The sequence below is a fragment of the Fukomys damarensis genome, unplaced genomic scaffold (genome assembly GCF_012274545.1).
Source record: "Fukomys damarensis isolate Sample0158 unplaced genomic scaffold, DMR_v1.0_HiC HiC_scaffold_20, whole genome shotgun sequence".
NCBI classification, from domain to species: Eukaryota; Metazoa; Chordata; class Mammalia; order Rodentia; family Bathyergidae; genus Fukomys; species Fukomys damarensis.
The window spans coordinates 22,676,842-22,701,946 of NW_022900932.1; the positions used below are offsets into that span (position 1 = coordinate 22,676,842).

The following is a 25,105-nucleotide window of genomic DNA, read 5'->3' on the forward strand; positions in this document are numbered from 1 at the left end:
CTCTCTCTCTCTCTCTCTTTCTCTTTAAAGGACCTTGTGCTTGCAAGGCAGGCATGGTGCTACTGTGCTAAATCCCCAGCCTAATGTGTTTTCTTAAAATTGATCACCACACTACTTTTACTCATTTGTATATTTCTTTGGCCAAATGTCCATTTGTTCTTTTGAGAGACAGGCATAATAACAATTTCTGTGTCCTATAGAATTATTTGTGAAGAAATTTCTGGAAATATGTCAAACATAATAAATGACTACATAAACATAAGGGGTTATTAGCTAGGTAGTTGCATCAATATCTCTGGGTTTGTGTACTATTTGGATGAAGTGATGCTGTTTGCTCTCTGAGATGCACCAGAATGTTCAGAAAACTGGTGGTATCTTTCTCACAAATGAGTCACAGAGTCCTAAATAAGACATCTTAAACAAGGAACAGATGGGGCTGGGCACTTAGCTCAGTGGTTCCACCACCTGCCTTGCAAGCAGAAGGACCCAAGTTTGATCCCTGGTACCAGGAAAAAAAAAGGCAATGGTAAGAATAACAATATTTATTGATCTTTGACAAGGTGCTAAAATTCAACTTAACTCTTATAGTTGCCAATCTGTGCTGAGAGGAAAAATTTTCTGGCTTATGCATATGCAAATATTCTTGTTGGATTGAATAGTATAAAATACACACAAATGGAAGGGGAATATGAAACGTAGCAATTGTATCCTGCCAAAGAAGCTCATTATTTTTTCTATTTTTGTATTTATGCTTTTCACTTTGTAAATCATATGGCAAGTGGTTTCAGATAGTTTTAGTTTTCACATATCAATTCTAGACAATCAGTAAACAGGTGTAATTGTTGTATTTGATTCAGATAGATAGAAAATGGACATAGTATATTTCTAAATCTTTATACACACATACAATTTCTAGACTCACAGTAGTCTGCATTAGAACTACATAAAATTGTTTTCAGAGGTGATTTCTTTGAAATAGTTGATATTCACCTTGTTCTACTTCAGCCACTCAAAGTGTATGTTATTGGCCTAGAATATAGACCTTTGAGGATATCTTAATGCTATTATTATATGGTTTCATCTTTGAAGTTGAAGCATCTTTTATTTTCCTTTTTATTGAATTTGTCTTATTAATATGAAATAGAAAATAAAGGCAAGAAAAGGAGTAAAAGTCTATCTCTACAGCACATGATATCTTGATTATAAAATCTTGCATTAGTTTTTAGTTTTTTTTTTCTTAAAATTTTATTTGTAATCTGTTCTTATTTTTCCAGCTTGGTTAAGGGTAACTATTCCTTCCCTAATTTTTGTTAGAGAAAAACATCAGATTGGCACCATTTTTTTTCCTGATGCAGCATGATGTTGCCCAGTGACCAGTAAAGCAGTTGGCATGTAGCATCTTGGCAGAGAGAAGACTGAGGAGAGTAGCCAGGTAGACAGAATCCAGATAGCAAAGTGTACATGGGTTTTCTTGCCACATGTCTTTTTAATTCTAAGAAAACAAAACTGCTCTTCATAAGCTCCCTTTCCCTTCCCTACCAGAGTAGTTTTATCAGCTTCAGAAACCTCATTTAAATACCTGGAAGAGAAATTTATAATTTGCATGGAGTTGTGCTTTGCCAAATAAAGTATCTGCTGAGCTATTCCATGTGGGCAGGGATCTAACTTAGTAAGGAAGTTTTGTTTGGTTCTCTGAAATGCAGGTTTGTCCAAGGACATATGGATTCAACTGCCGTGAAAATTCTTTATCTTTGCCCTTTCTGATGGCCATCTTTCTCTGATTTTTATTTTTTAAACAGTCAGCTTTTTCTCTCTCTTTTTTGGTACTGGGAATTGAACTCAGGACCTTACACTTGGGAGGCAGGCAATGGCACCACTGAGCTAAATCCCCAGCTCTTTCTCTTTTTTTTAATACAAGCCTTCAAAGTAGAAAGAAGGTGGTCTGCATATTCAATTTTGTCATCTTCTCCTTGATAAGGGAAATGGAACAGTGAAAAACAGGTTTATTGATTAGGGTTTTCTAGAGCAACAGAAAATTTATACACACACACACACACACACACACACACACACACATATATATATATATAATAGAAAATACATATAGAGTTTAATAAAAGTATATGTGCAGACAGTAAAATATACACATAAAATACATATCTATATCTGTATTCTCTATATCTCTTTTTCCTAATATGTAAAAATGTAAGAGGACTTATAAAATAGGCTTGCAGGATCAGAGGTAGGAGAGTCCACAATGGCCATCTGTGTGTTGGAGAGACAGAGGACACAGTAACTGCTCAGTCCAAGCAGCTGGGAGCCACAGAAAGAGAGGGCTTAAGAATGCAGTGCCATAGTGTGTAATAGCTAAAACTTGGAAAGAGCCCAATTGCCTATCAGCTAGAGACTGAATTAAAAAAATGTGGTTTTTATATAAAATGGAATATTATTCAGCCATAAAGAATGAGAAATTAGAGTCACTCATAGGAAAATGGATGCATAATGAGGTCATACTTTTAAGTGAAATAAATAAGTCACATGTGTAAATACAAAATAGTTCCTCTGGTGTGAAAAACTAAAGGTGTAAATAAGATCCTAATGGTATAATTGACAATGTGAAATGGGAAGAAAGGGCTAAAGGTTTAGGGGAAGTGGGAAGGGTAGGGAAAAGGAAATAAGGGAAAAGAAAAAAATATGAGAAAATGAAAAAAATGGAAACAAAGTTTTGTAAATAGGGAAGGGAGGAGGGGGTGAAAGGAGAACAGGGGCATGGGGATAAATGAGAACTCAGACCTGTCATGTAAAGGTACAAGGTCCCAATGATGACTGTAACTGCACTGTATACCTAAAATGGACCAATAAACTCAATGAGAAAAAAAAAAAAAAAAAAAAGGATGCAGTGCCAGTCTGAGATGGGAAATCTAGAAGCTCCCTGGAGAGTCACTGGTGTGAGTCCTCATAAAAAATTGAAGAAGCTGGAATCTGAAGTCCATAGGTGATGGCAGGAAAAAAAAAAGAATGATAGAAAGATGCACCCGTTCAAGCAGAATGGAGCTTTTCAACCATGGGCTGGCTCCTCCTTTCTTCTAACTTCAGTCCATCCATGATGTAAGCATATTGGTTGGTTCCAATCACAGTCAGGTGGGTTGTGCACCCTTTGTTTTCTGGCCTCATATCAGTCATCTCTGGAAAAAACCACAGACACTCCCTAGATATCTGTTTTACTGATCTGCTGGGTGCGTCTGAACTTAGCCAGTTGACAACCACAATTAATGGTCACAGCAGACTAAGACCACAGTTAGTTTATACCAATGTTGTTTGCTAAAAGAAGACACACACTATCGATATTTTCTTGATTTTACTAGCATTTTTGTTTTCCTTGATTATATGTAAGCTTTCATTATATGTAAGCTTTTCATTCAGAAAAATGCACAGCTCCGTAATGTACAATTCAGTAAATTTTTGCAAACTAAATTCACGTAACCAGCTTCCAAGACAAAAAACAAAACATCACCAAAATCTAAAAGATTATTTTTCCCTTTCTGTTTTGTAATCACCCCTCAAGAATGACCACTCTTCTAATTTCTAACCCAACTTCAACTTATATTGCCTGCACCTGAACTTTATTTATTTATTTATTTTTGGTACCGGGGATTGAACTTGCGTCCTTGCACTTGTGAGACAGGCTGTGGAACCACTGAGCTAAATCCCCGGCCTTGCCTGAAGTTTATATAGATGCAGTCAAATATATGTACTCTTCTGTGTCTGAATTTTTTTATTCCATATATCACATTTTTGCATCTAGCTACAGTTTGTTCATTTTTATTATTTTGGAGTTGTTTCCATTTTGAAGGTATTATGGACAGGGCTACTGTGAACATATTTTGCATGTATTTTTATGAACATAGTAGCATTAAATGTGAATATAGGATAGTTTAATTTTACCCTTTTGTTTTCTGTGGCATTGCCATACATAAATTTGTACAAATTCTAGATTTCTTAATAATATCTAAGGTTTCTGTCTTCCTTTGAGCTGAACTTCTGACTTTTAAAAAATTCATTTGTTATTTTACTTCTTCATCAACAATGCATTAAATTCCTAAGATGAGCTATAGGGTCCTAGGTAGTTGGACACAAAATAAGTAAATTATAATGCTTGTGTTCAAGAAATTTATAATGAAATGGGAGAAACACCTATATTAACAAATATATTTTGATTTATTTCACTCCAATCTAAAAGATAACTTTTGATGTGATGTTTCTAAATGTGGTGAAGAAATTCATTAATAAGTTATCAAGTTCATTCATGATTTCTGGATTTTTAAATCACGTGTTCTCCAGTAAAAATTTTCCTTTTCAAGATGAACAGGCCCATCTCTCTTCAGATACAGAAGTAATCCTGTCTTTATAAGTTATTTTCTTATGATCATGATTATCTACAGTAATTCAGGTTTTAAACTCTATTGTGTACATGTGTTATTTTACTTTTTCAAAAATTTCATAGTTTAACTTAAGTTTAGTATTTTCTGACATTCTTTTGGTAATTTGAATATATGCTTTACTAGGGCCTTGGAACTAGTACATAAAATTATTCGCTTGATATCCTCAAAGAATAATTTATGATAACTTCCAAGTTTCTTTCTTCATTATAATATTCATACTGGATGAAAGTCCTGTAACTATTACACACATATCTTTGGTTTTCAACTGAGAGCTGGTGATTCACATATTTATATTTTTAGAACATTCTCCCTGAATTCTAGATTTTTATATATTGTATTTTTATTTAGATCTTGTGCTAGCTTCACACTTTTGGTAGATGACAAAATCTACTTCACCTTTCTATTCCTAACGCATTCTTTTTTTTTTTCCCTGTATTCCCTTCTTGGTGCATGCAGTCATAAGTATAAAATTGTTGAAACCATTTTTTAGACTCTTCTATGTACATTATCCCACTCCCTTCCATTGAAATATCTGAAAGGCTAACCATTTTCATCTCCTAAATATTACTGAGATCCATTCTACTATAATCTGGCAATGATGTTCAATGTTCGGACACATTGTTACTCACCTAGACCTGAGTTATTGCCTGGTTTCCTTGGCATCAATGCCACACTCTTAAATCTATCCAAACTTTTGTCAGAGAAATCATTTTTATTAAGTTTATTGGTACATTTTAGGTATACAATACAGCTACATTCATCATTGGGCTCTTGTTCCTTTACATGACTTGTGTTAGTTCTTATTTTTCCCCATTCCCCAGCCCTCCCTTCACCCCTCCACCCTTCCCTATTTACAAAGACAGTTTCCATGTTTTTCTTTTTCACATTTTTTTCTTTTTCCTTTTTACCATTCCCCTACCCCTCCCACTTCCTCTACTATTTAGACCTTTTCTTCCTATTACACAATATCAGTTAAACATTTCGATCCTTATTTACACTCTTAATTTTTCAAACCAGAGAAAATATGTGGTATTTACACACGTCTGTCTTATTAATTTCACTTGAGTATGGCCTCAATGTGCATCCACTTAGCTATAAATGTCTCTAGATTCTCATTCTTTATGGCTGAGTAGTACTCCATTTTATAGAAAAAACAAATATTCTTTATCCAGTCTCCAGTTGATGGGCAATTGTTTCCAAGTTTTAGCTATTACAAACTATGCCACTATATACATGTGTGAGCATATATCACTGTGGTATGATTCTTTTAATTCTTTTGGGAAGATACCCAGCAGAGGAATAGTTGGGTCAAATGGGACTTCTAATCCTAGTTGTTTGAGGTATCACATACTGATTTCCAGTGGTTGCACCAGTCTGCACTCCCACCAACAATGAAGATGGGTTCTTTTCTCCTCACAACTCCACCAGCATTTGTTTTTGTTTGATTTTTTGATAGCAGCCATTTTTTCTGGTGTGAGATGGAATCTCAGTGTTGTTCATTTACATCTCTAGAATGATCAGTGATATTGAACATTTTTTCATGTGTTTATTTGCTGCTGTTACTTTTTTGTCTGGGAAATGTGTGTTCATTTCAGATGCCCATTTTTTAAGTGGGTCTGATTTTTTTTGAGTTCTTTACATGTTCTAGATAGTAGACCTTTAAGGACCAGCTGGTAAAATTTTTTTCCCACATTTTGGGTTGTCTCTTAGCTCTGCTGGTGATTTCTCTGGCAGTGAAGATTTTTTTTTTTTTTAAATGAGATCCCAACTGTTGATTCTTTGTGATAGTTCCCATGTGCTAAGGATTTGTTCATAAAGTTTCTTCCTATGCCAATATCTTCAAAAGTTCTACCTTACTTATCTTCCAGCAAGTTTAGTATTTCTGTTTTAATATTTATATCTTTTTTCTACTTGGATTTTAGTTTAGTGCATGGTGACAGATAGGGGTCTAGTTTTAATGTTTGGCAAGTTGAAATCTAGTTTTTCCAACACCATTTGGAGGAAACAGGTAAGATATCCTCTTTCTTCCAATAAGGATGGTTGGCTCCTTTGTCAAAGATGAGGTAGCTGAAAATGTCAGGAGTTGTTTCTGCATCTTCTAATGAATTCCACTGGTACTTGGGTCTGTTTCTTTGCCAGTACTATGCTTTTTCTTTTTAATCAGAGTGGCTTTGTAGTGTAATTTCAAGTTGGGGATTGTGATACCCCTGCCATGTCTCTGTTGCCTAGAATGACTTTTGCTATTCCAGGTCTTTTCTGGTTCCAAATGAATTTTTGTATTTTTTTTCTCTAGTTTAGTGAAATATACTGTTGGGATTTCAATAGTATAGCACTGGAATCTGTATAGCAGTTTTGGAAGTATGCCATTTTCACTATATTGATTCTTCCTACCCAGAAACAAGGGATGTCTTTCCATTTTTTTATGTCCTCTTCAATTTCATTTTTCAGTGTTTAATTTCTCAATGTAGAGGTCTTTTCCTTCCTTTGTTAGATTTATTCCTAGATATTTCTTTTTTTTTTTTTTTGGATGCTATTGTGAAAGGGATTGTTTCCCTAATTTCACTCTCAATGAGTATGTCATTGTGTAGAAGAAGGCTATTGACTTTTGAGTGTAGACCTTGTATCCAGGCTATTCTACTGGATTTGTCAATCAAATCTAGAAGTCTTTTGGCAGAGTTTTTTGGGTCTTCTTTGTAGAGTATCATAATGTCAGGAAATAATGACAGTGTAACTTCTTCCTTTCCTATCTTTATTGCTTTTATTTCTTTGTCTTGTGCAATTGCTGTGGCTAACTATATTGAAAACTATATCCAAAACTATATTGAATAGTAGTGGTGATAGTGGACATCCTTGTCTTGTTCCTGGTTTTAGCATGAAGGTTTTCAGTTTTGACCATTTAGTATGATGTTGGCTGCATCTTAATAGATACAGAAAAAAACATTCAATAAAATTCAACACCCCATTCATGATAAAAACCCTGTAGAAAATTGGAATAAATGGTCTTTATCTCAATTTGATAAAGGCTATGAGAAATATTTGAAAATACACATTTGAGCTTGTTGCTTCAAAGCACTTTAGCATGATCTGTAGGAATCACCTGCCTTCCTTTCCATCTGGATTAATAAGCATTCCTGCTCAAATTTTCTGTATTAAAGTATCACCTGCAGGGGGCCTTCATGGTCCATGCCTTTTCATGCTTCAGGCTGTTGATCAGGTTAATGTCTGGCTGAGTCATGAGCGCCGCACCCATCTCTTGTGAGAAAACTCTGAGGCCTGTTAGGGCTGGAATAACCCGCCCCCTCGGGTGTGTAATCTGACCTTAGTCAGATAAACTGTCCCTCTCAAAAACCTCTAAAGTCCTGACTCCATTCACCTCAGCCCCTAAAGCATACAATCCAAAAACCAACATGTGGCCAATAATGATGTGCCAAATATCCTGACTCCACCCTGGTTCCACCCCTGCCTTACCCTGTCCAATAGCGATCCAACAGTGCCACCCTGGCTCCACCCCCGCCTTACCCAATATAAGTCTGTACATTTCCTCAATAAAACGGAAGTGTTCCAGAAACCTCCCTGGGGTCTGTGTGGTGACTCTGCGCCTTGTCGCCAACAAAAACAAGAAATGGCGCCGGAACAGGGGACTCGCGTATACGGGGTAAATAGTGAAGTTTAGGGTAAGGATCCCTCCTATTATGGGTAATGTCATGAGTCAAGAATGGCCGGTACAGGCCACCCTAGTAAAGGGTCCTTATGCCCTAAAGACATCCGAGGTGTTTCCAGCCCAAACTCAGGTGAGTGCAGGGCCCCGAGTTAAGGATGGCGGACAAAAGCCTCTTAAAAAAGATGGCGTGGGAGGGCTGTCTCTTCCGCTTTCTTTTTCCTCAAAGGCATCAGCCCCGCCCACTCGTCCACCTTCTGGTCTCTCACTTCTGGTCAATGAAGTGCCTCTGCTAAAATCCCCTCATCACTGGAATAATGGTCATCTGGAAGAGCCTACCTTTTCCGGTCAAGATGGCGGCCTCCATCCTGTGTGTTGCCACCTCGTTGGATGAGGAGAAACAATCCTTTGATTGGGCCTTAGCATGGCTGCAGGGTCCTGGGCCTCCGGACTGCCCAGCCTCCTCCTCCAAAGCCCGGTCCAGCACAGCTGAGAGCTCCGGAAAAATTTCAGAGCAAAGGACCTGCAGCTTCGGGGCACTGCGGCCTGCTGAGTGGGGAGGGGAGCCTGGTCGGGGGGGCCAGAGGTCCCAGCCTCCACTGTCCCTGCCTCCTACCGCAGATCCCGTCACCCTGGCTGCTCCTGGCCCCGCTCCCCGAGGCGCATTAGGGCCCAGCGGGGCTGAGAGGGCTGCAAACATGAGGTAGAGGCTGTCGAGATCGGGGCTGTGCGCTTTGTCTCCGGCATTTGGTTGCTGCTCCCTGGTCGGTCGCCACTGGCGCTGAGCTGGGAGGGGGAGCTGCTGCTCGCCCAGGAACAGCCGCCTTGCAACAGCCCTTCGATCTCTACTTCATCCTGGACAAATCCGCAAGTTCTAACCCCCCTATCTCTATCTTGTTCTGCCTTCCCCTTTCATGTTTGTTTTACCCCTTGTATTGATCCTTATTTGTTTGGTTAGACAGAAACTTGGAGTTTATATTTTGCTAGAATTCTCCTGGCCGTTTGGGTCCCGTTGATCTCCATATGGAATGAGAAAATTCAGATCCTCTCTTTAATCTTATGCTTCGTCCCCGCAGTAAGAAAGATTTTGAAATTTCCACCCTTATTGCCGTCATCATTTCCATGGTGGCAGCTATTTCCACCACAACAATGGCAACAGTACAAAATCAAGTTGCAACAGCAGCAGCGGTCAACCAGCTAACAAAAAACATCACCCAAGCCTTCAAAAAGACCGCCCTGCTATTTCAAGATGTCTGCGTGGCCGTACTCAATTTACAAATTCAAGTAAACTTGGTTTGGGAGGAAGTAATACCCAGGTTTTAGATGTTTTAACTTTAAATAATATATGGGATACCATTTGGTCAAGAATTTAGGCCGGATGGAATAGTTTGAATAGCTGGATACATGGATTGATATTGGGATCTCTATATATATTAACCTTGTTTGGCATATTATTATTGTTCTTTAAAGATCAGAAGTGCCAGTAACAAAATCATAAAAATGTGGTCCTTTTGGCTGAGGCTCTGGAGTCAAAGACACAAAAGTGGGAAGTGAGGATCAGATTAATGTCTGGTTGAGTCAGGAGCGCTGCACCCATCTCCTGAGAAAACTCTGAAGCCTGTTAGGGCTGGAATAATCCGCCCCCTCGGGTGTGTAATCTGACCTTAGTCAGATAAACTGTCCCTTTCAAAAACCTCTAAAGTCCTGACTCCATTCACCTCAGCCCTTAAAGCATACAATCCAAAAACCAACATGTGGCCAATAACGATGTGCCAAATATCCTGACTCCACCCTGGTTCCACCCCTGCCTTACCCTAGCTAATAGCGATCCTATAGTGCCACCCTGGCTCCACCCCCGCCTTACCCTATATAAGTCTGTACATTTCCTCAATAAAACGGAAGTGTTCCAGAAATCTTCCCAGAGTCTGTGTGGTGATTCTGCGTTTTGCCCTCCCAGTCTGGGCCCTTGAATCTTGTTCCGCAAGTGTGCTCATGGATGAAAACAACATCAGGCCTTGTGTTGCATGTACTGTTTCCTTTGGTCATTGTTTTGTTGTTTATTGTTCAGAAGAATAACTTCTATTCACTACGTAAGATTCACTTGTTTTGAAATCCTGCCATTTACAACAACTCATGAACCTGGAGGAAATTATACTAAGTGAAATAAACCAGACATTGAAAATCAAATAAATTATGGTCTCACTTCTCTTTGAAATCTGAGTTAAATTCATAGAAACAATTTTGCAGGGGTTTCTAGTAGTGAGACATTGGGGAAATGAGAAGATATTGGCCAAAAGTAAAATTACTGCATGGTACTATTTAATACTGTTTTGTTTATTTGAAATTTGGTAATAGATCTTAAGTGTTTACCAACACAAACATATGCTAATGTTTTAGTGATGGATATATTGATTAACTTGTAATAATCATCTGATATCAAATCATGTTATCTATGCAATTTTTATGAATTTTACATCAAAAATTGGAAAAAATTGAAAGATTCACTTTTGATAAATTTTTTTTAATTTCCTCAAGTTGGAGAGCTTTATGCTGGGCTTAATTTTAGTTCTTATCTTAGTTACTTTTTTTGTTGCTGAGACAAAATACCCAACACCCAAAGTTAAAGGAGATAAGGTTTATTTGGATTAAGTCTGTGGAACTTACAATCCATGGTTGCCTGGCTCCAAGGTAGGGTGGCATGGGAGTTGAGTATAGCAGAGGATAAGCAATTCCTGGTGTGGCAGGCTGAAGGCAGCAGCAAGCAGCCAGCCTGCCTTTCCTTTTTAATCTATTCAGACTACCAGCCTTTTGGGCAGTACTACACAGAGGTATGATAATTCCAATCCTTGGACTAATTTAGTACTACACACCCTCAATCCCAGTATCACACAGCCTAGATCCAGCCAACTCTGAAAAGCCCCACCTATGAGTGCATGAGGCTTTGGGGGTGGCAATGGGACATTTATATACAAGCTGTAGCAGTTACTATACAAATTTATTGTCTCCCCTTCTGGTCTATGAGTTCTTTATCTTTGAATTCCTAAAACTTAACATGCTATCACATTTGTAGTAGAGAGTCAACAATATTTGTTGAATGAATGGTTGTATAAATTAATTGATAGCTTAGAGACTCCATTTTTATTAGGTGATCTTTAAAATCTCTAAATATATTTTGTTCTCTCGACAGAGTTAAAACCCATGTGTTGCTTCCCTACCTACTTGCCCAGCTTTGTAAAGTCTTTATAATTCCATCTGTAAGTTTCTTCATCAGCTGGAAGCATTTAATGTCTCCTTAACTTGGGAATCTCATTTGAGCCTTTTTCTCTGGAGAATTTTAAAAATGATATAAATTAGGTGTCAATTCTTGAGTAGCTGAATTCTGTATACTCTTCTATCTAGAGAAATCCCTAACTGACCTGACCATTTAATTTCTATTTTGACCTGTTTTAAAATTTTAGTGTAAACAGACCATATATGAACCTTTGAATTCATGGTATCATCATTTAAAACAAAATGAAAGAAACACAAATACCCCCACAACAACCTTTTGTTTAGGAGAACGGTAGTCATTAGTTTCCCTTTTAACTCTGTCTACTTACTACATTAATTTATTATGGATTTGAGACAAATGATTTTTCTTTTTAATTTTGCTTACTAAACTCTGCAACTTGCCTCTCTTTCTCCTATGCACTGTCAAAATATATTATTTTTTGCTGTGTTCAGTAACACTGTCCTCTCTGGCAGGCTTCATACAGCTGCTGTTTGGGATAGCAGTTTCATTAAGGACTGTGTAATTGCCTTGGGCAGAGATGACAAAGTATGGGCTCAAAAGCCGAAATGTGTGCATATTTTAAAAATTCAAATGTTTTTACAACATTAAGTCACCATAGTTTACAGTAAGATACACAAGTCACCATCAGAGCAAAATAAATACTTTTTAATCTTCTTTGTAAAAATTTGTCACCTTTCAGAAACTACCTAAATTCTGCCATTGTAAATAAAGTAGGAAAATCTATAGGCCACCTTAGAAGAAATTATATAGTAATTTATGATTATATTATAATATACAGAGAGTCTTCCTCAGCTTTTTCTAAATATGTATACTGCTATCTTTATTCCCCTGAGGAGCTGTCCATTGTTTCTAAATATTAAAAATCCTAGCAGTCATGAGGCTGAGGCAGGAGGATTAATGTAAGTTTGAAGGCAGCCTGGTCTACATAGCGAATTTAAGGTGAGCCTGAACTATATGGCAAGACCCTCTCTCAAAAACCAAAACAAAAATAAATAAATATTGCATGATTCTCTAAGTCACAATATGATAAATGTAAGTCATGATATGAAATTGTGGGGAATGTGAGAAGTAAGATTATCATAAGACAAAAGTATTATACCAGTTTCATAAATTGAAGGAAAATAGTTTCATACTCTTTATAATTATTTACTGTTTTCCTCTTTTTGGATGTGCTATGTACTGTATCTTGTAAGAGTGTTGACAGAAGTATTATTATTTCCATTTTTTAAATGAATGCACAAAAGGATGCACAACTTCCTCAGTTCATAGTTCTAATGACAGAGCTGAAACTAGAACCCAGACCAAAAATAAGGAGAAAATTGTACCAAGTCAAGTAAACCACAAAATGTCTTTTCTTAGCTAATTAGTGATTGTGAACAGTGGGTTGACAGCTACTTCTAACTGTCCTCCCTACATCTTGTAAAGAAGTTAAGCTCCCCAATGCCTGCATGAAGTAGCAGAGAGCCTTCATTTTCAGAAGGGAAACAACTAAAAATATAGTAACACAGCCATTCATTAACCTCAGGCAACATTATCCAGAGGTAGCAGTCTTGTGAAAATAAAGCACAGGGTTACAATCTGAAGAATTAGGTTTAGATAACAGTCTATCTTTTTTAGTCTCTTAATCTCCTTACAGTAAATAGGTAAAATAAGACTAATCATACAAGCCTAACTCTTTCAAAGGGTGTTTCAACGATGTTATACAGAAGTACTTTGTATGCTATGTGATATATAAATCAAAGCCTCATTCTTCTATAGCATATAAGGGAAATTCTTTCAATTCAGGAAAAGGTATAACACAATTGTTTCAATTAGGCCTTCGAAGTTATAGTCATGGGTTACAATAAAGAAATGCTACTGGGTGTGGTGGTGCATGCCTGTCATCCCAGTACTTAGGAGGCCTAGGCAAGAAGAGTGCCAGGAGTTCAAGGCCATCCTGGGCTACATAGCAAATTCAAGGCCAGCCTAAACTACAAAGCAAGACTCCCTCTCTCTCTGTTGTCTATCTCTCAGAAAAAATCTATCTGTGTCTTGGTTACAGAACTTAGTCTCTTGAAACCTCAGTTTCCTCATTTTAAAAATGGAATAATAATTACATTTATCCTAGTTTTTGTGAAGATTATTTAAGCTATTGTATGTGAAGGACATAAACTGTTGTAAATGTTCCCTGAATTAGATTTTTTCTATTGAATTAGATTTTTTGAATAAAATTTTTAAGAATTTTTTTGATTTATAAAAATAGTTACATAGATAATAGAGTTTCAATTTACCTTTCTCAGTTTACTTTATTGTTAATGTGTTCATATTTGCCACAATAAAAAATAAATACGAATACATTACTATCAACTACTGATAAGCTTTCTTGGATTTTACCAGGTTTTCATGAAATCTTCTTGTTCTAGGATCCAGTCTACATTTTATTTATTTGTTATGCCTCCCAAGTGTTCTCTAACCTGTGACAGTTTATCATTCACCTTGTTTTTCACAACTTACGTTTTTAAGGAATATTGTCCAAGTATCATTGAGGATGTCCCTCTATCTAGTTATAGTTGTTGCATTTTCATGATTGGGTAGTGACATGCTATTCTTTGCCATGTTGTAAAGGGGTATATGATCTAAATATGTGTACAGATGATGTCACTGACATACTAATCTTCACCATTTGGTTAATGGCTGGCAGATATTTTTTCAATATATTTTAAGCTATTTTTGATTTTCTATCACTTAGGACTTTCTTTTCTCTTCTGTTTGTAATGTTCTTCATTTAGATTTTTATTTCAAATTGTCATCTCCACAGAAATATTCTTGCTGACCTGAGTCCTTGAGGGATTGTTCACATCTGAACACTGAGCCCAGCAAAAAATTTTGTAATACTAAGTGCTTGCTCAGTATTTGTTGGAGAAATATCAAAGAAAGAAAGATCCAGAATTAATTTATTAGTATTTTAAAAACTAGTTGAGTAGTGTGAAGGTTAATTTAATATTTTTAACTTACTTGGTTTTATTTATTTATTTTTTGGTACTGGGGATTGAACTCGGGTTTTTTGTGCTTGCGAGGCAGGTGGTGGAACCATTGAGCTGAATCCCTGGCCCCTACTTAGTTTTGTTTTAATAAAAATCTAAATTCAACTATCAAAATTTGTGGAAAAAAGTAGTTAGTATCCATGTAATTCAAGCTCTCTTGTTAATATACTTAATAATGTGAATGCCAGAGTTCTTTAGTGACTTCAAAGATATGACTTAAAGATGTTAAGATCTCAGATTTTGTATGTTTGTACTTTTGTGATCTTTGCTTGTGAAATGTTCTTTCCTAGTGTAGAATTCCAGAATTTGAAGGAATATAAAATTAATTGGTGCTTTTGATTGACTTATAGATGATATTTCGGTGTCTATTTTAATTAAAGTGGAGCTTTTGTGACTAAGTTTTTCACATAATCCATGGAAAAAAACTACTTTCTATTTTTCTTCTCAGGATTTAAAATCTGCAAACCAGAGGGATGAAATTGCAGGAGCCCGGGCCACATTGAAAGAGAATTCTCCTCTTTTACATTCAATTTGTTCAGCTTGTTTGGAGCATTCTGATGTTGCTTCCCTCAAAGCCAGCAAGGACACAGTTTGTGAAGAAATGCAGAATGCTCTCAATGTGATTTCAAATGTTTCTCAAGGCATTCATAATATGCCAACCCCATCAGAACCTCAGGCAGCCACTCTGGGAAGTGCACTTGATGAGCTGGAGGTAAGTCAAGGGACAGGTACAATGTGATTTGATGTCTCAAAGCAAAAACAAAAACAAAGCAGAAGTAGCCTTCTAGATCCATGTGCTGGTGTTTAGAGTAGTAATAAAAGAAAATTCCAGTTATCAGTCTCTATGACCTTATTGTGTCTTCCAGTGAATTACCAGGAAAATATTGTATCAATAAACTTGTGATTGCTGTGCACCTCTATCAAGGAAGCCAATGAATTTGAAATGAAATTGTTTATTAAATTGAAGTGACTTTATTTTACATGGATCAACTTGTCAAATACAGGATTCATGCAATCTACAAATAAAAATGTATGACTGGCACTATTCTACGTGCTTGGAATATATCTGATTGCCTCTCTTTACAAAGGCTCATGTGTTTTAAATTTTTTTATATTGTGAAAAAATAAAACAAAATTTAATTACAAATAATATGAGAATAATTAAATCAGCACCTATCATTGTTTTCAAAGTAGTTACTCAGAGTACAAGACAGACCAGAAACAAAGAGGTAACAGTACAACACTTTCTTTTCAATGAACTGCAAGGGATTAGAATTATAAATGAAACAAATTAGCATATCTATTATTTTTGAAACAACAGAATAGGTGATTTGTAGCATTATTTGAACTTCTCTCTATTTCCAACTTATCTTCCTATTTTGCTCTTTCTTTGAATATATGTGTACTTTTTCAGTTTCTGGCATAAGAGTAACCATGCAATATTTAATCTTGTATGTTTGACTTATTTCATTTAACAATATGTTTTCAAGTTGCATCAATTTACCTAAAAATTCCTCAAATTCATCTTTCTTGATTGCAGATTACTACTCCAATTGTGTATTAATACCACAATTTCCTTATCCATTCGTTGATCGACATATGTATTATTCCCAAGATATAGCTTTTATAAATTGTACTCCTATAAACGTGTATTCATGTAACCTTTTATATGGTCACTTGAATTCTTTTGGGAAGATACCTAGAAGATAGCTCAGTCAAATAGAATTTCTACTTTTAGTTTTTTGAGGAATCTCTATTTTGACTTCCATAGTGGTTGTATTAGTTTATATTCCCATGAATAAGGCAGAAAATTCCTTTCTCCTCCACACCCAAGCCAGCATTTGTTATTATTAAAAGTTTGATGACAGCTATTCTTTCTGGTATAAGATGGTATTTCACTGTAGTTTTACTTATGTATTTAGTATGTATTCAGTGACCATTTTTACTTTTTTCCAAGAAGTTTTTATTTATTTCAGTTGCCCATTTTTAGATTGCATCTTTTATTTTGGGGAGTCTAATTTTTTTAGTTCTTTATATATTCTTGATATAGTCCTCTGTCTGAGGAATAGCTAGAAATTTTTTTTTCCCCTGGGCTGGGGATTTAGCTCAGTGATGCTGCTGCCTACCTTGCAAGGGCAAAGTACTGGGTTTGATTCCTGTTACAAAAAAATTTTTTCCCATTACTTTTGTTTGTTTGTTTGTTTGTTTATTTTTGGTACCTGGGATTGAACTCAGGTCCTTGAGCTTGCAAGGTGGGCCACTGAACCGCTGAGCTAAGTCCCCAGCCCTTTTTTCCCATTCTATAGGTTGTTTCTTCACTCTGTTGGTTGTTTCCTTTGCTGTGCAGAAGCTCTTTAATTTGATATAATTCCCCCCTTTCTTAATTCTTGGTATTATATCTTGTGTAACCAGGATTCTATTTTAGAAAGTACTGTGTCTTCAAGAGTTTTACCTATTTTATCTTTCAGCAGGTAAGTGTTTTTGTTTTAACATTTAGATCTTTGATCTACTTTGACTTTAATTTAGTACATGGTGAGATATATGGGTCTAGACTTAGTCTTCTGCAAGTGGATATCTAATTTTCACAGCACCACTTACTAAAGAGGCTATCTTTCCTCCAGTGTATATTTTTTGCCCCTTTGTCAAATAGGTAAAAAAGATCAAATAGCTAAAGGGTCAGGAGCCAGGCACAGGGTCTGAGTGTAGAGAACCAATGGGATGAGTTTACGGAGAGCTGTGTAGGTTCTCCTCTGATGTTGGTGGAATTCATTGTAAGATTTTCATAAATGGATTCTTCGTTTTAAAAGGACTATGTTGGCTTCACATTGAGCATAGACTGAAGAAGAGGAATAAGGTGGGGAATCTGCAAAACCAAGCAAGAGGCTTTTCCCTGAGAGTCCAGGTCTCATCCTTATACTGTACATGCCGTACCTCATTCCACCTCATGTTAGTTGGAACACGGTGGTGTCGGTGGACATTGGGCTAAATTTTGTAAGTAGAGTCAAATGGATCTTGACAGTTTGGATGTGGGATTTGAGAAAAGGTTAGAGTCATATCCTCTGTTGTAGGCTGATTTCTCCAATATCCCACGCAGAATAGAGTTTGAGATCTAAGCTGTTATTTGGATTAACATTTGGAGAGGGAAAAGGAAAGAAGTCTGTCTCAGAGTCAGAACCACAAAGCCTGGACCAATCAACAGCAAGTTCTGGTGAGAACATTGCCTTTCAGAGTGTAGTTTGTTAGGTAGCAATGACCAGGCCTTTATGCCTCTTTCAGTCACTAGTGGGTCTCTATGGCCTGAAAAGTGTATAAATTATTGGGGTAGGGAGTTAGCCCACAGCTGGACAGCAATTTCTTCTTGGAAGGGTGATGTGAGTAACATATTCCTGTATCTACCACAGATAATTTAAAAAGTTGGTTTTAGTTTTTTTGTGTTTTGCCTGAAAAGCAGATTGGATAATGTTTTCATCAACCATGCTGGGGAAGACTGTAGGTGAAGGTGATTATGGGAGGAAGGTCTTTCTTAAACATGTTGGCACTGAGATATCTTCAGACCTTCACTATAATATCAAAGATCATACGCCATTCCAGTAGTTCCTTTATAGGAAGCAGCATAACATAGAGGTTAAAGACATGGGTTCTGGAGCCCAAATTCCTGGATTTTAATCCCAGCTGTAGCATGTAATACCTTTCACACATAAGAAAAGTTATTTAGGTGACTCTGAGTTTTCTTAATTATATTATTTGAATGATGACAAATCTGACAACTTAGTGTTATTATCAGAATCAATGATTTAATAATGTACTAATGCAGTGATACCACATAGTAAGTGCTCAATAAATTTTACCTTATTTATTTATTTTTATTGATACATTTTAGGTTATACAATACAGTTACATTCATCATTGGGATTTTGTACCTTTACATGATGTATTGTGGTTCTTATTTTTTCCCCATTCCCCTGCCCTTCCTTTACCCCCTCCATGCTTCCCTATTTACAAACACTTAGTTTCTGTTTTTCCTTTTATCTTATTTTTCCTTTCCCCTACCCCTCCCACTTCCCCTACACCTTTAGACCTTTTCTTCCTATTACACAATATCATTTATATATTTTGACCCTTATATACACTTTATCACACCAGAGAAACTATATGATATTTACACATGTCTGTCCTACTAATTTCACTTAAGAGTATGTCCTCAATGTGCATCTACTTACTGAAGAATGTCTCTAATTTCTCATTCTTTTTGGCTGAGTACTACTTCATTTTATTAAAGAGCCACATCTTTATCTAGTCTCTGATGGGCAAATGGGCTTTTTCCAAGTTTTAGCTATTACAAACTGTGCTGCTCTGAATACGGGTGAGCATATATCACTGTGATATGATTCTTTTAATTCTTTTGGGAAGATACCCAGCAGAGGGATGGCTGGGCCAAATGGGACTTATAATCCTAGTTCTCTGAGGTATCTCCATATTGATTTCCACAGTGGTTGCGCCAGTCTGCACTCCTACCAATAATGAAGAAGGGTTCCTTTCTCCCCTGCCGGAATTTATTGATTGACTTCTTGATGGCAGGCATTCTTTCTTGGGTGAGATGGAACCTCATTGTTGTTTTCATCTGCATCTCTCAAATGACCAGTGATGTTGAACATTTTTTTACATGTTTTATTTTTTTCCTGTTAAGTTTATTGGTACATTTAAAGCAAACAATACAGTTACATTTATCATTGGGATCTCATACCTTTACATGATATGTCTCAGTTCTTGTTTTTTTCCCATACCTCCTGCCCTCCCTTCACCCTATTCATCGTTCCCTATTTACAAAGACTTTGTTTCCATTTTTCCATTTTTTTTCACATTTTTTCTTTTCCCTTAGCCATTTTCTTCCTATTTCACATTCTCAATTATATCATTTGAACCTTATTTACACTTTTAGTTTTTCACACCAGAGAAACTATTTGGTAAATACTCATGTGTCTTATTTATTTCACAAGAGTGTAGTCTCAATGTGCATCCACTTAGCTATAAATGTCTCTAGATTCTCATTCTTTATGGCTGAGTAGTACTCCATTTTATAGAAAAAACAAATCTTCTTTATCCAGTCTCCAGTTGATGGGCAATTGTTTCCAAGTTTTAGCTATTACAAGCTATGCCACTATATACACGTGTGAGCATATATCACTGTGGTACGATTCTTTTAATTCTTTTGGGAAGATACCCAGCAGAGGAATAGTTGGGTCAAATGGGACTTCTAATCCTAGTTGTTTGAGGTATCACATACTGATTTCCAGTGGTTGCACCAGTCTGCACTCCCACCAACAATGAAGATGGGTTCTTTTCTCCCCATAACTCCACTAGCATTTGTTTTTGGTTAATTTCTTGATAGCAGCCATTTTTTCTGGTGTGAAGTGGAATTTCAGTGTTGTTTTCATCTGCATCTCTAGAATGACCAGTGATGTTTAACATTGTTTCATATGTTTACTTGATGCTTTTACTTCTTTTTTTGAAAAATGTCTGTTCATTTCAGAAGCCCATTTTAGAATTGGGTCTTTATATTTGGGGGTGTCTGACTTTTTTGAGTTCTTTATATATTCTAGATAGTAGACCTGTGTCTGAGGACTAGCTGGTGAAAATTTTTTCCCACTTTTGGGTTGTCTCTTAGCTCTGCTGGTGAGTTTTTTGGCAGTGAAGAATATTTTTTAAAAAATGAGATCCTACTTGCTGATTCTTTGTGCTAGTTCCTGTGCAATTGAGGATTTGTTCATAAAATCTCTTCCTATGACAATATCTTTAAGAGTTCTACCTATCTTCCAGCAAGTTTAGTATTTCTGTTTTAATATTTATATCTTTTTTTTAACTTGGATTTTAGTTTAGTATATGGTGATGATAGGGGTCTAGTTTTAATGTTTGGCAAATTGAAATCTAGTTTTTCCAACACCATTTGGAGGAAAGAAGGTATCTTGCCTCAAGTAAGGATGGTTGGCTCCTTTGTTAAAGATGAGGTAGCTGAAAATGTCAGGAGTTGTTTCTGCATCTTCTAATGAATTCCACTGATCCTTGGGTCTGTTTCTTTGCCAGTACCATGCTGTTTTTATCACAGTGGCTTTGTAGTATAATTTCAAGTTGAGGATTGTGATACCCGCTGCCATGTCTCTGTTGCCTAGAATGACTTTTGCTATTCCAGGTCTCTTCTGGTTCCAAATGAATTTTTGTATTTTTTTTCTCTAGTTCAGTGAAATATACTGTTGGGATTTCAATAGGATTGCATTGCAATCTGTATAGCAGTTTTGAAATAATGCCATTTTCACTATATTGATTCTTCCTACCCAGAAACAAGGGATTTATATGTCCTCTTATGTCCTCTTCAATCTTTTTTTTTCAGAGAGTTGTATTTCTCAATGCAGAGGTCTTTTGCCAATTATTTTGAAATAATGCCATTTTCACTATATTGATTCTTCCTACCCAGAAGCAAGGGATTTATATCCTCTTATGTCCTCTTCAATCTTTTTTTTCAGAGAGTTGTATTTCTCAATGCAGAGATCTTTTGCCTCCATTTTTAGATTGTTTCCTAGATATTTCATTTTTTGGGATGGTATTGTGTAAGGGATTGTTTCCCTAATTTGTCTCTGTGAGTCTGTCATTTGTGTGGAAGGCCACCGATTTTTGAGTCTAGGCCTTGTATCCAGGCTGTTGTACTGAATCTGATAATTAAGTCTAGATGTCTTTTGGCAGAGGTTTTTGGATCTTCTATGTAGAGTATCATATCATCAGGAAATAATGACAGTATGACTTCTTCCTTTCCTATCTTAATTGCTTTTATTTCTTTGTTTTGTGTGATTGCTGTGGCTAATGTTTCTAAAACTATATTGAGTAATAGTGGTGATAGCAGACATCCTTGCCTTGTTTCTGATTTTATCATGAAGGTTTTCAGTTTTTGACCATTAGTATGGTGTTGGCTGTTGGTTTTTCATAGATAGCCTTTATCAAGTTGAGATAAACACCATCTATTCCAATTTTCTGTAGGGTTTTTATCATGAATGGGTGTTGAATTTTGTTGAATGCTTTTTCTACATCTTTTCAGATAACCATGTGGTTTTTGTCTTTGACTCTGTTAATATAGTGTATTACATTTATTGGTTTACATATGTTGAACCATCCTTGCATCCCTGGGATACATCTGACTTGGTCAGGGTGTATGATCTTCTTGATGGCCCTTTGTATTTTGTTTGCCAGTATCTTATTGAGGATTTTGCATGTGTATTCATTATAGAGATTGGCCTGTAGTTTTGGTTTTTCGTTGTACTTACCCTGGTTTTGGAGTCAAAGTAACACTTGCTTCCAAAGTTTAAAAATAGTAGCAGTAGTTCTCTAAATGTTTTGTAGTAGTCAGCAATGAAGCCATCAGGACCTGAGCTTTCTTTTTTGTTAAATTTTTAATTATGCTTTCAATTTTACTGATTTTAATTAGGGGTTTTAAATTTTTTATATCTTCTTTCAACTTTGGTAATTCATATGTATCTAGAAATCTGTCCATTTCTGTGTTTTCCATTTTATTAGAGTACAGGTTTTTGAAGTAGGTACTTGTAACCCTCTGGATTTCTTCTGGATTGTTTTGACTTCACCCTTTTCATGCCTAAATTGCATGGATTTAAGGATTTCTTTAATTTTTTAAATAAAATTGACTAAGAGTTTATCAATTTTATTTATTCTTTTAAAAAGCAGCTCTTCAATTCATTGATTTTTTTTGGTATTGTTCTGTAGTCCCCATTGTATTGATTTCTGCTCTGATCTTTATAATTTCCTTCCTTGTATGAGTTTTGTGTTTGTTCTTCTTTTCCTAGAAGCTTAAAATTCAGCATTAGGTTATGTATTTGAGCTTCCTCTGTTTTCCTAGTGTGGGCATTCACAGGTACAATTCTCCCTCATAGAAGTGCTTTCATTGTGTACCAGAGATTTCTGTATGTTGTATTGGCATTATAATTTATTTGTAAAAACTTCTTTAATTTCCTCTGTGACCCATTGGTTGTTCAGGAAAGTATGATTCAATTTCCATGTGTTTTTGAAGTTTGAGCAGTTTCTTTTGCTATTGATCTCCAGTTTTCTTACACTATGGTATGATCATATGTGTGTGTGTGTGTGTGTGTGTGTGTGTGTGTGTGTGTGTTTGTGTGTTTGCATGAGGTAGTATTTGGGCTATTTTGGAGAATGACCTCTGTGGAGCACTTTGTTGTTGATTTTTTTGTCTAGATGATCAGTCTGTGACAGTTGGGTATTGAAGTCTCCCAGTATAATTGTATTAGTGTTTATTTGGTTTTTCATGGCCCCTAAAATTTCTTTGTTAGTATTTGGTGCACATATATTTATGACTATCATCTCTTCCTCTTGGATTGTTCTCTATAAGAATGTAGTAACCTTCTTTGTCTCTCTTAGTTTTGGTTTGAAGTTTACTCTGTCTGGAAATAAGATAGTTACCCCTGCTTTTTTCTGGGTTCCTATTGCATGGAGAACTGTTTTCTATTCTTTTGATTGCAGTCTATGAGATTTTTTTGAACTAGGTGTGTTTCTTGTATACTGCATATTGTTAGATTTTGCTTCTTAATCCAATCTGCAAGTCTATTTCTTTGATTGGTAAATTGAGGCTATTAACATTGATGGCTATAACTGATTCGTGTGGACTTATCATCATCATTTTATTTTCCTGTTGTTGGCTCTTTTTAATTTTTCCCCCTTCTCCCTTTAATTTTTTGCCTTGCCTGCTAGATTTGTTCTGCTGGGCTTCATGGAGTTGTGATCTTCATTATCTTTTTCTAGGATATTATTTAGAATTGTCTGAAGTGCTGGTTTGGTATTCATGAAGTTTCTCAGGTGTTCTTTGTCATGGAAATTTCTTATTTCCCCATTGATTTTGTGAGATACTTTTGCAGGATACATAAGTCTAGGTTGGAGTTTGTTTTCTTTTAGAGCTTGAAATCCCTCACTCCAGACTCTTCTTGACTTGAGTGTTTGTGTTGAAAAGTCTGTTATAATTCTTATGGACTTTCCTTTGCATGTGATTTGTTTCTTTTCTCTAACTGCTTGTAGAATTTTTTTCTTCTTTGGGATCTTGATTATTATGTCTATGTGTAGATTTTTTTTTTTTTTTTTAACCGTGGCTAGTTGGAGTCCTGTATGGCTCACTTATCTGTATGTCAAATTCTTTTGCTCTGTTTTGGAAGTTTTCTGTCATTAATTTTGTGAACAGATGTTTTATGTCACTTGTACTTTCTCCTGCTTTTTCATGGACTCCTATCAGTCTTTTATTATTCTTCTTTGCATCATCTAGGAGCTGTCGGATTGATTTCTCATGTTCCCTTACTATTTTTAAGAGATCTTTCTTTTCATGGTCACTGACCACCATCCTGTCTTCTACATCTGACATTCTGTCTGTCTTCAGATTGGCTCAGACTGTTATGTATACTTCCAATAGAGTTTTTAATCTCCTGGATATCTGTTTGAATCTGTTTCATGCATTCCACTTCTTTCCTATGTTGGGCATTCATGGCTTTTATCATGGTCTTGAACTTTATCTTTTTTTTATCTGTTTCTGTTCTAGAGTCTCTAATTAGGTCCTTCAGTGTGTTCACCATTTCTGTAGTTATCTGGGAAATTATTTCTGTTTTGAATTTTTCTAGAGCTTCATTCATCTGTTTTGTTACTTCCTGTGCTATCAGTTCAGGGTGTCCAGGTGGTTGATTATCAGACTTATCCACCTCATTTCCCCCAGAATTTGCCTAGTTGGCTGGCAGCCTGAGTTTCTGCTTGTTCCTTGTATGAATGTGTTCTCATTTCTATTTTTGTTGTTTGTATTGTCCTTTGTTTAATTCCTGGATTAATACTTGATCTTCTTGTTATAGCTTGTCTTTAGATTTTGGGTCCCTAATAACTCTGAGGCAGTCTCTTTTTCACTATACCGTGAAGGAAAACTATTAGATCAATCACACTACCTTTGCCCAAGTGATACAATCAGCAACACAATAGCATCAAGCACAGCTTAGAAAAATGGCCATTTGTGGTAGTTATTAATCTATTACCTTTAACTATGTGAATTAAATAAAAATTGAGGCTGGAGCTCAGAACAATGGCCTTTGTGAACTCCTGTGTCTCTGTGGAGTGAATCCTGGTACCAGCACAGCCAGGAGGAGGTGTGTGTGTGTCTTTGTGTGTGTGTGTGTGCACTGTGAGTAGACCGCAGGTGCCTGCACAGCTCTGCTTCTCACTGGTCTGCTGCCAAGGACTCGGTGGTGGGACTGGGGTAGCAGGCCAGCCCCATGTGGTTCTGCCTCTCACTGGTCTGCTGCTGAGGCCCAGTTATGGGACTGGGGTAGCAGGCCAGCCCCATATGTCTCTGCCTCTGTAATCTTATCTTTTAATACTATCAATTGAGATGACTATTTGGAAGCAGATTCTTCCATAATAAACAGATAAATAAAATTAAAATTACTAAACTTTTATTGGTAACTTTAAAAAATGAAACAAAATATATATTATGCCTATATTGTGCCTAATATTATTCACTTCATGGTATACTTATTAAATAACTGATACACTTAATTTTAGAATACCTTTCCATTAGTTACACATCTTCAAAGAAATGTCTTTATTTCTAATTCAGCACCCTTAAATTCCTAATTATTGGCATCCCTGTGAA

At 36.2% G+C, this 25,105-nt stretch overlaps 1 protein-coding gene across 3 annotated transcripts in view; it reads left to right on the forward strand.

Moving 5' to 3' along the window:
• The window catches only part of Ctnna3 (catenin alpha 3), a 1,561,788-nt gene that overhangs the window by 361,031 nt on the left and 1,175,652 nt on the right, over positions 1-25,105 (forward strand). For all 3 annotated transcript variants that reach the window (XM_010605540.3, XM_033766563.1, XM_033766562.1), the window contains one exon: positions 14,864-15,127. In XM_010605540.3, coding sequence (XP_010603842.1) covers positions 14,864-15,127 — 264 coding nt within the window. The remainder of the gene's footprint in view (positions 1-14,863; positions 15,128-25,105) is intronic.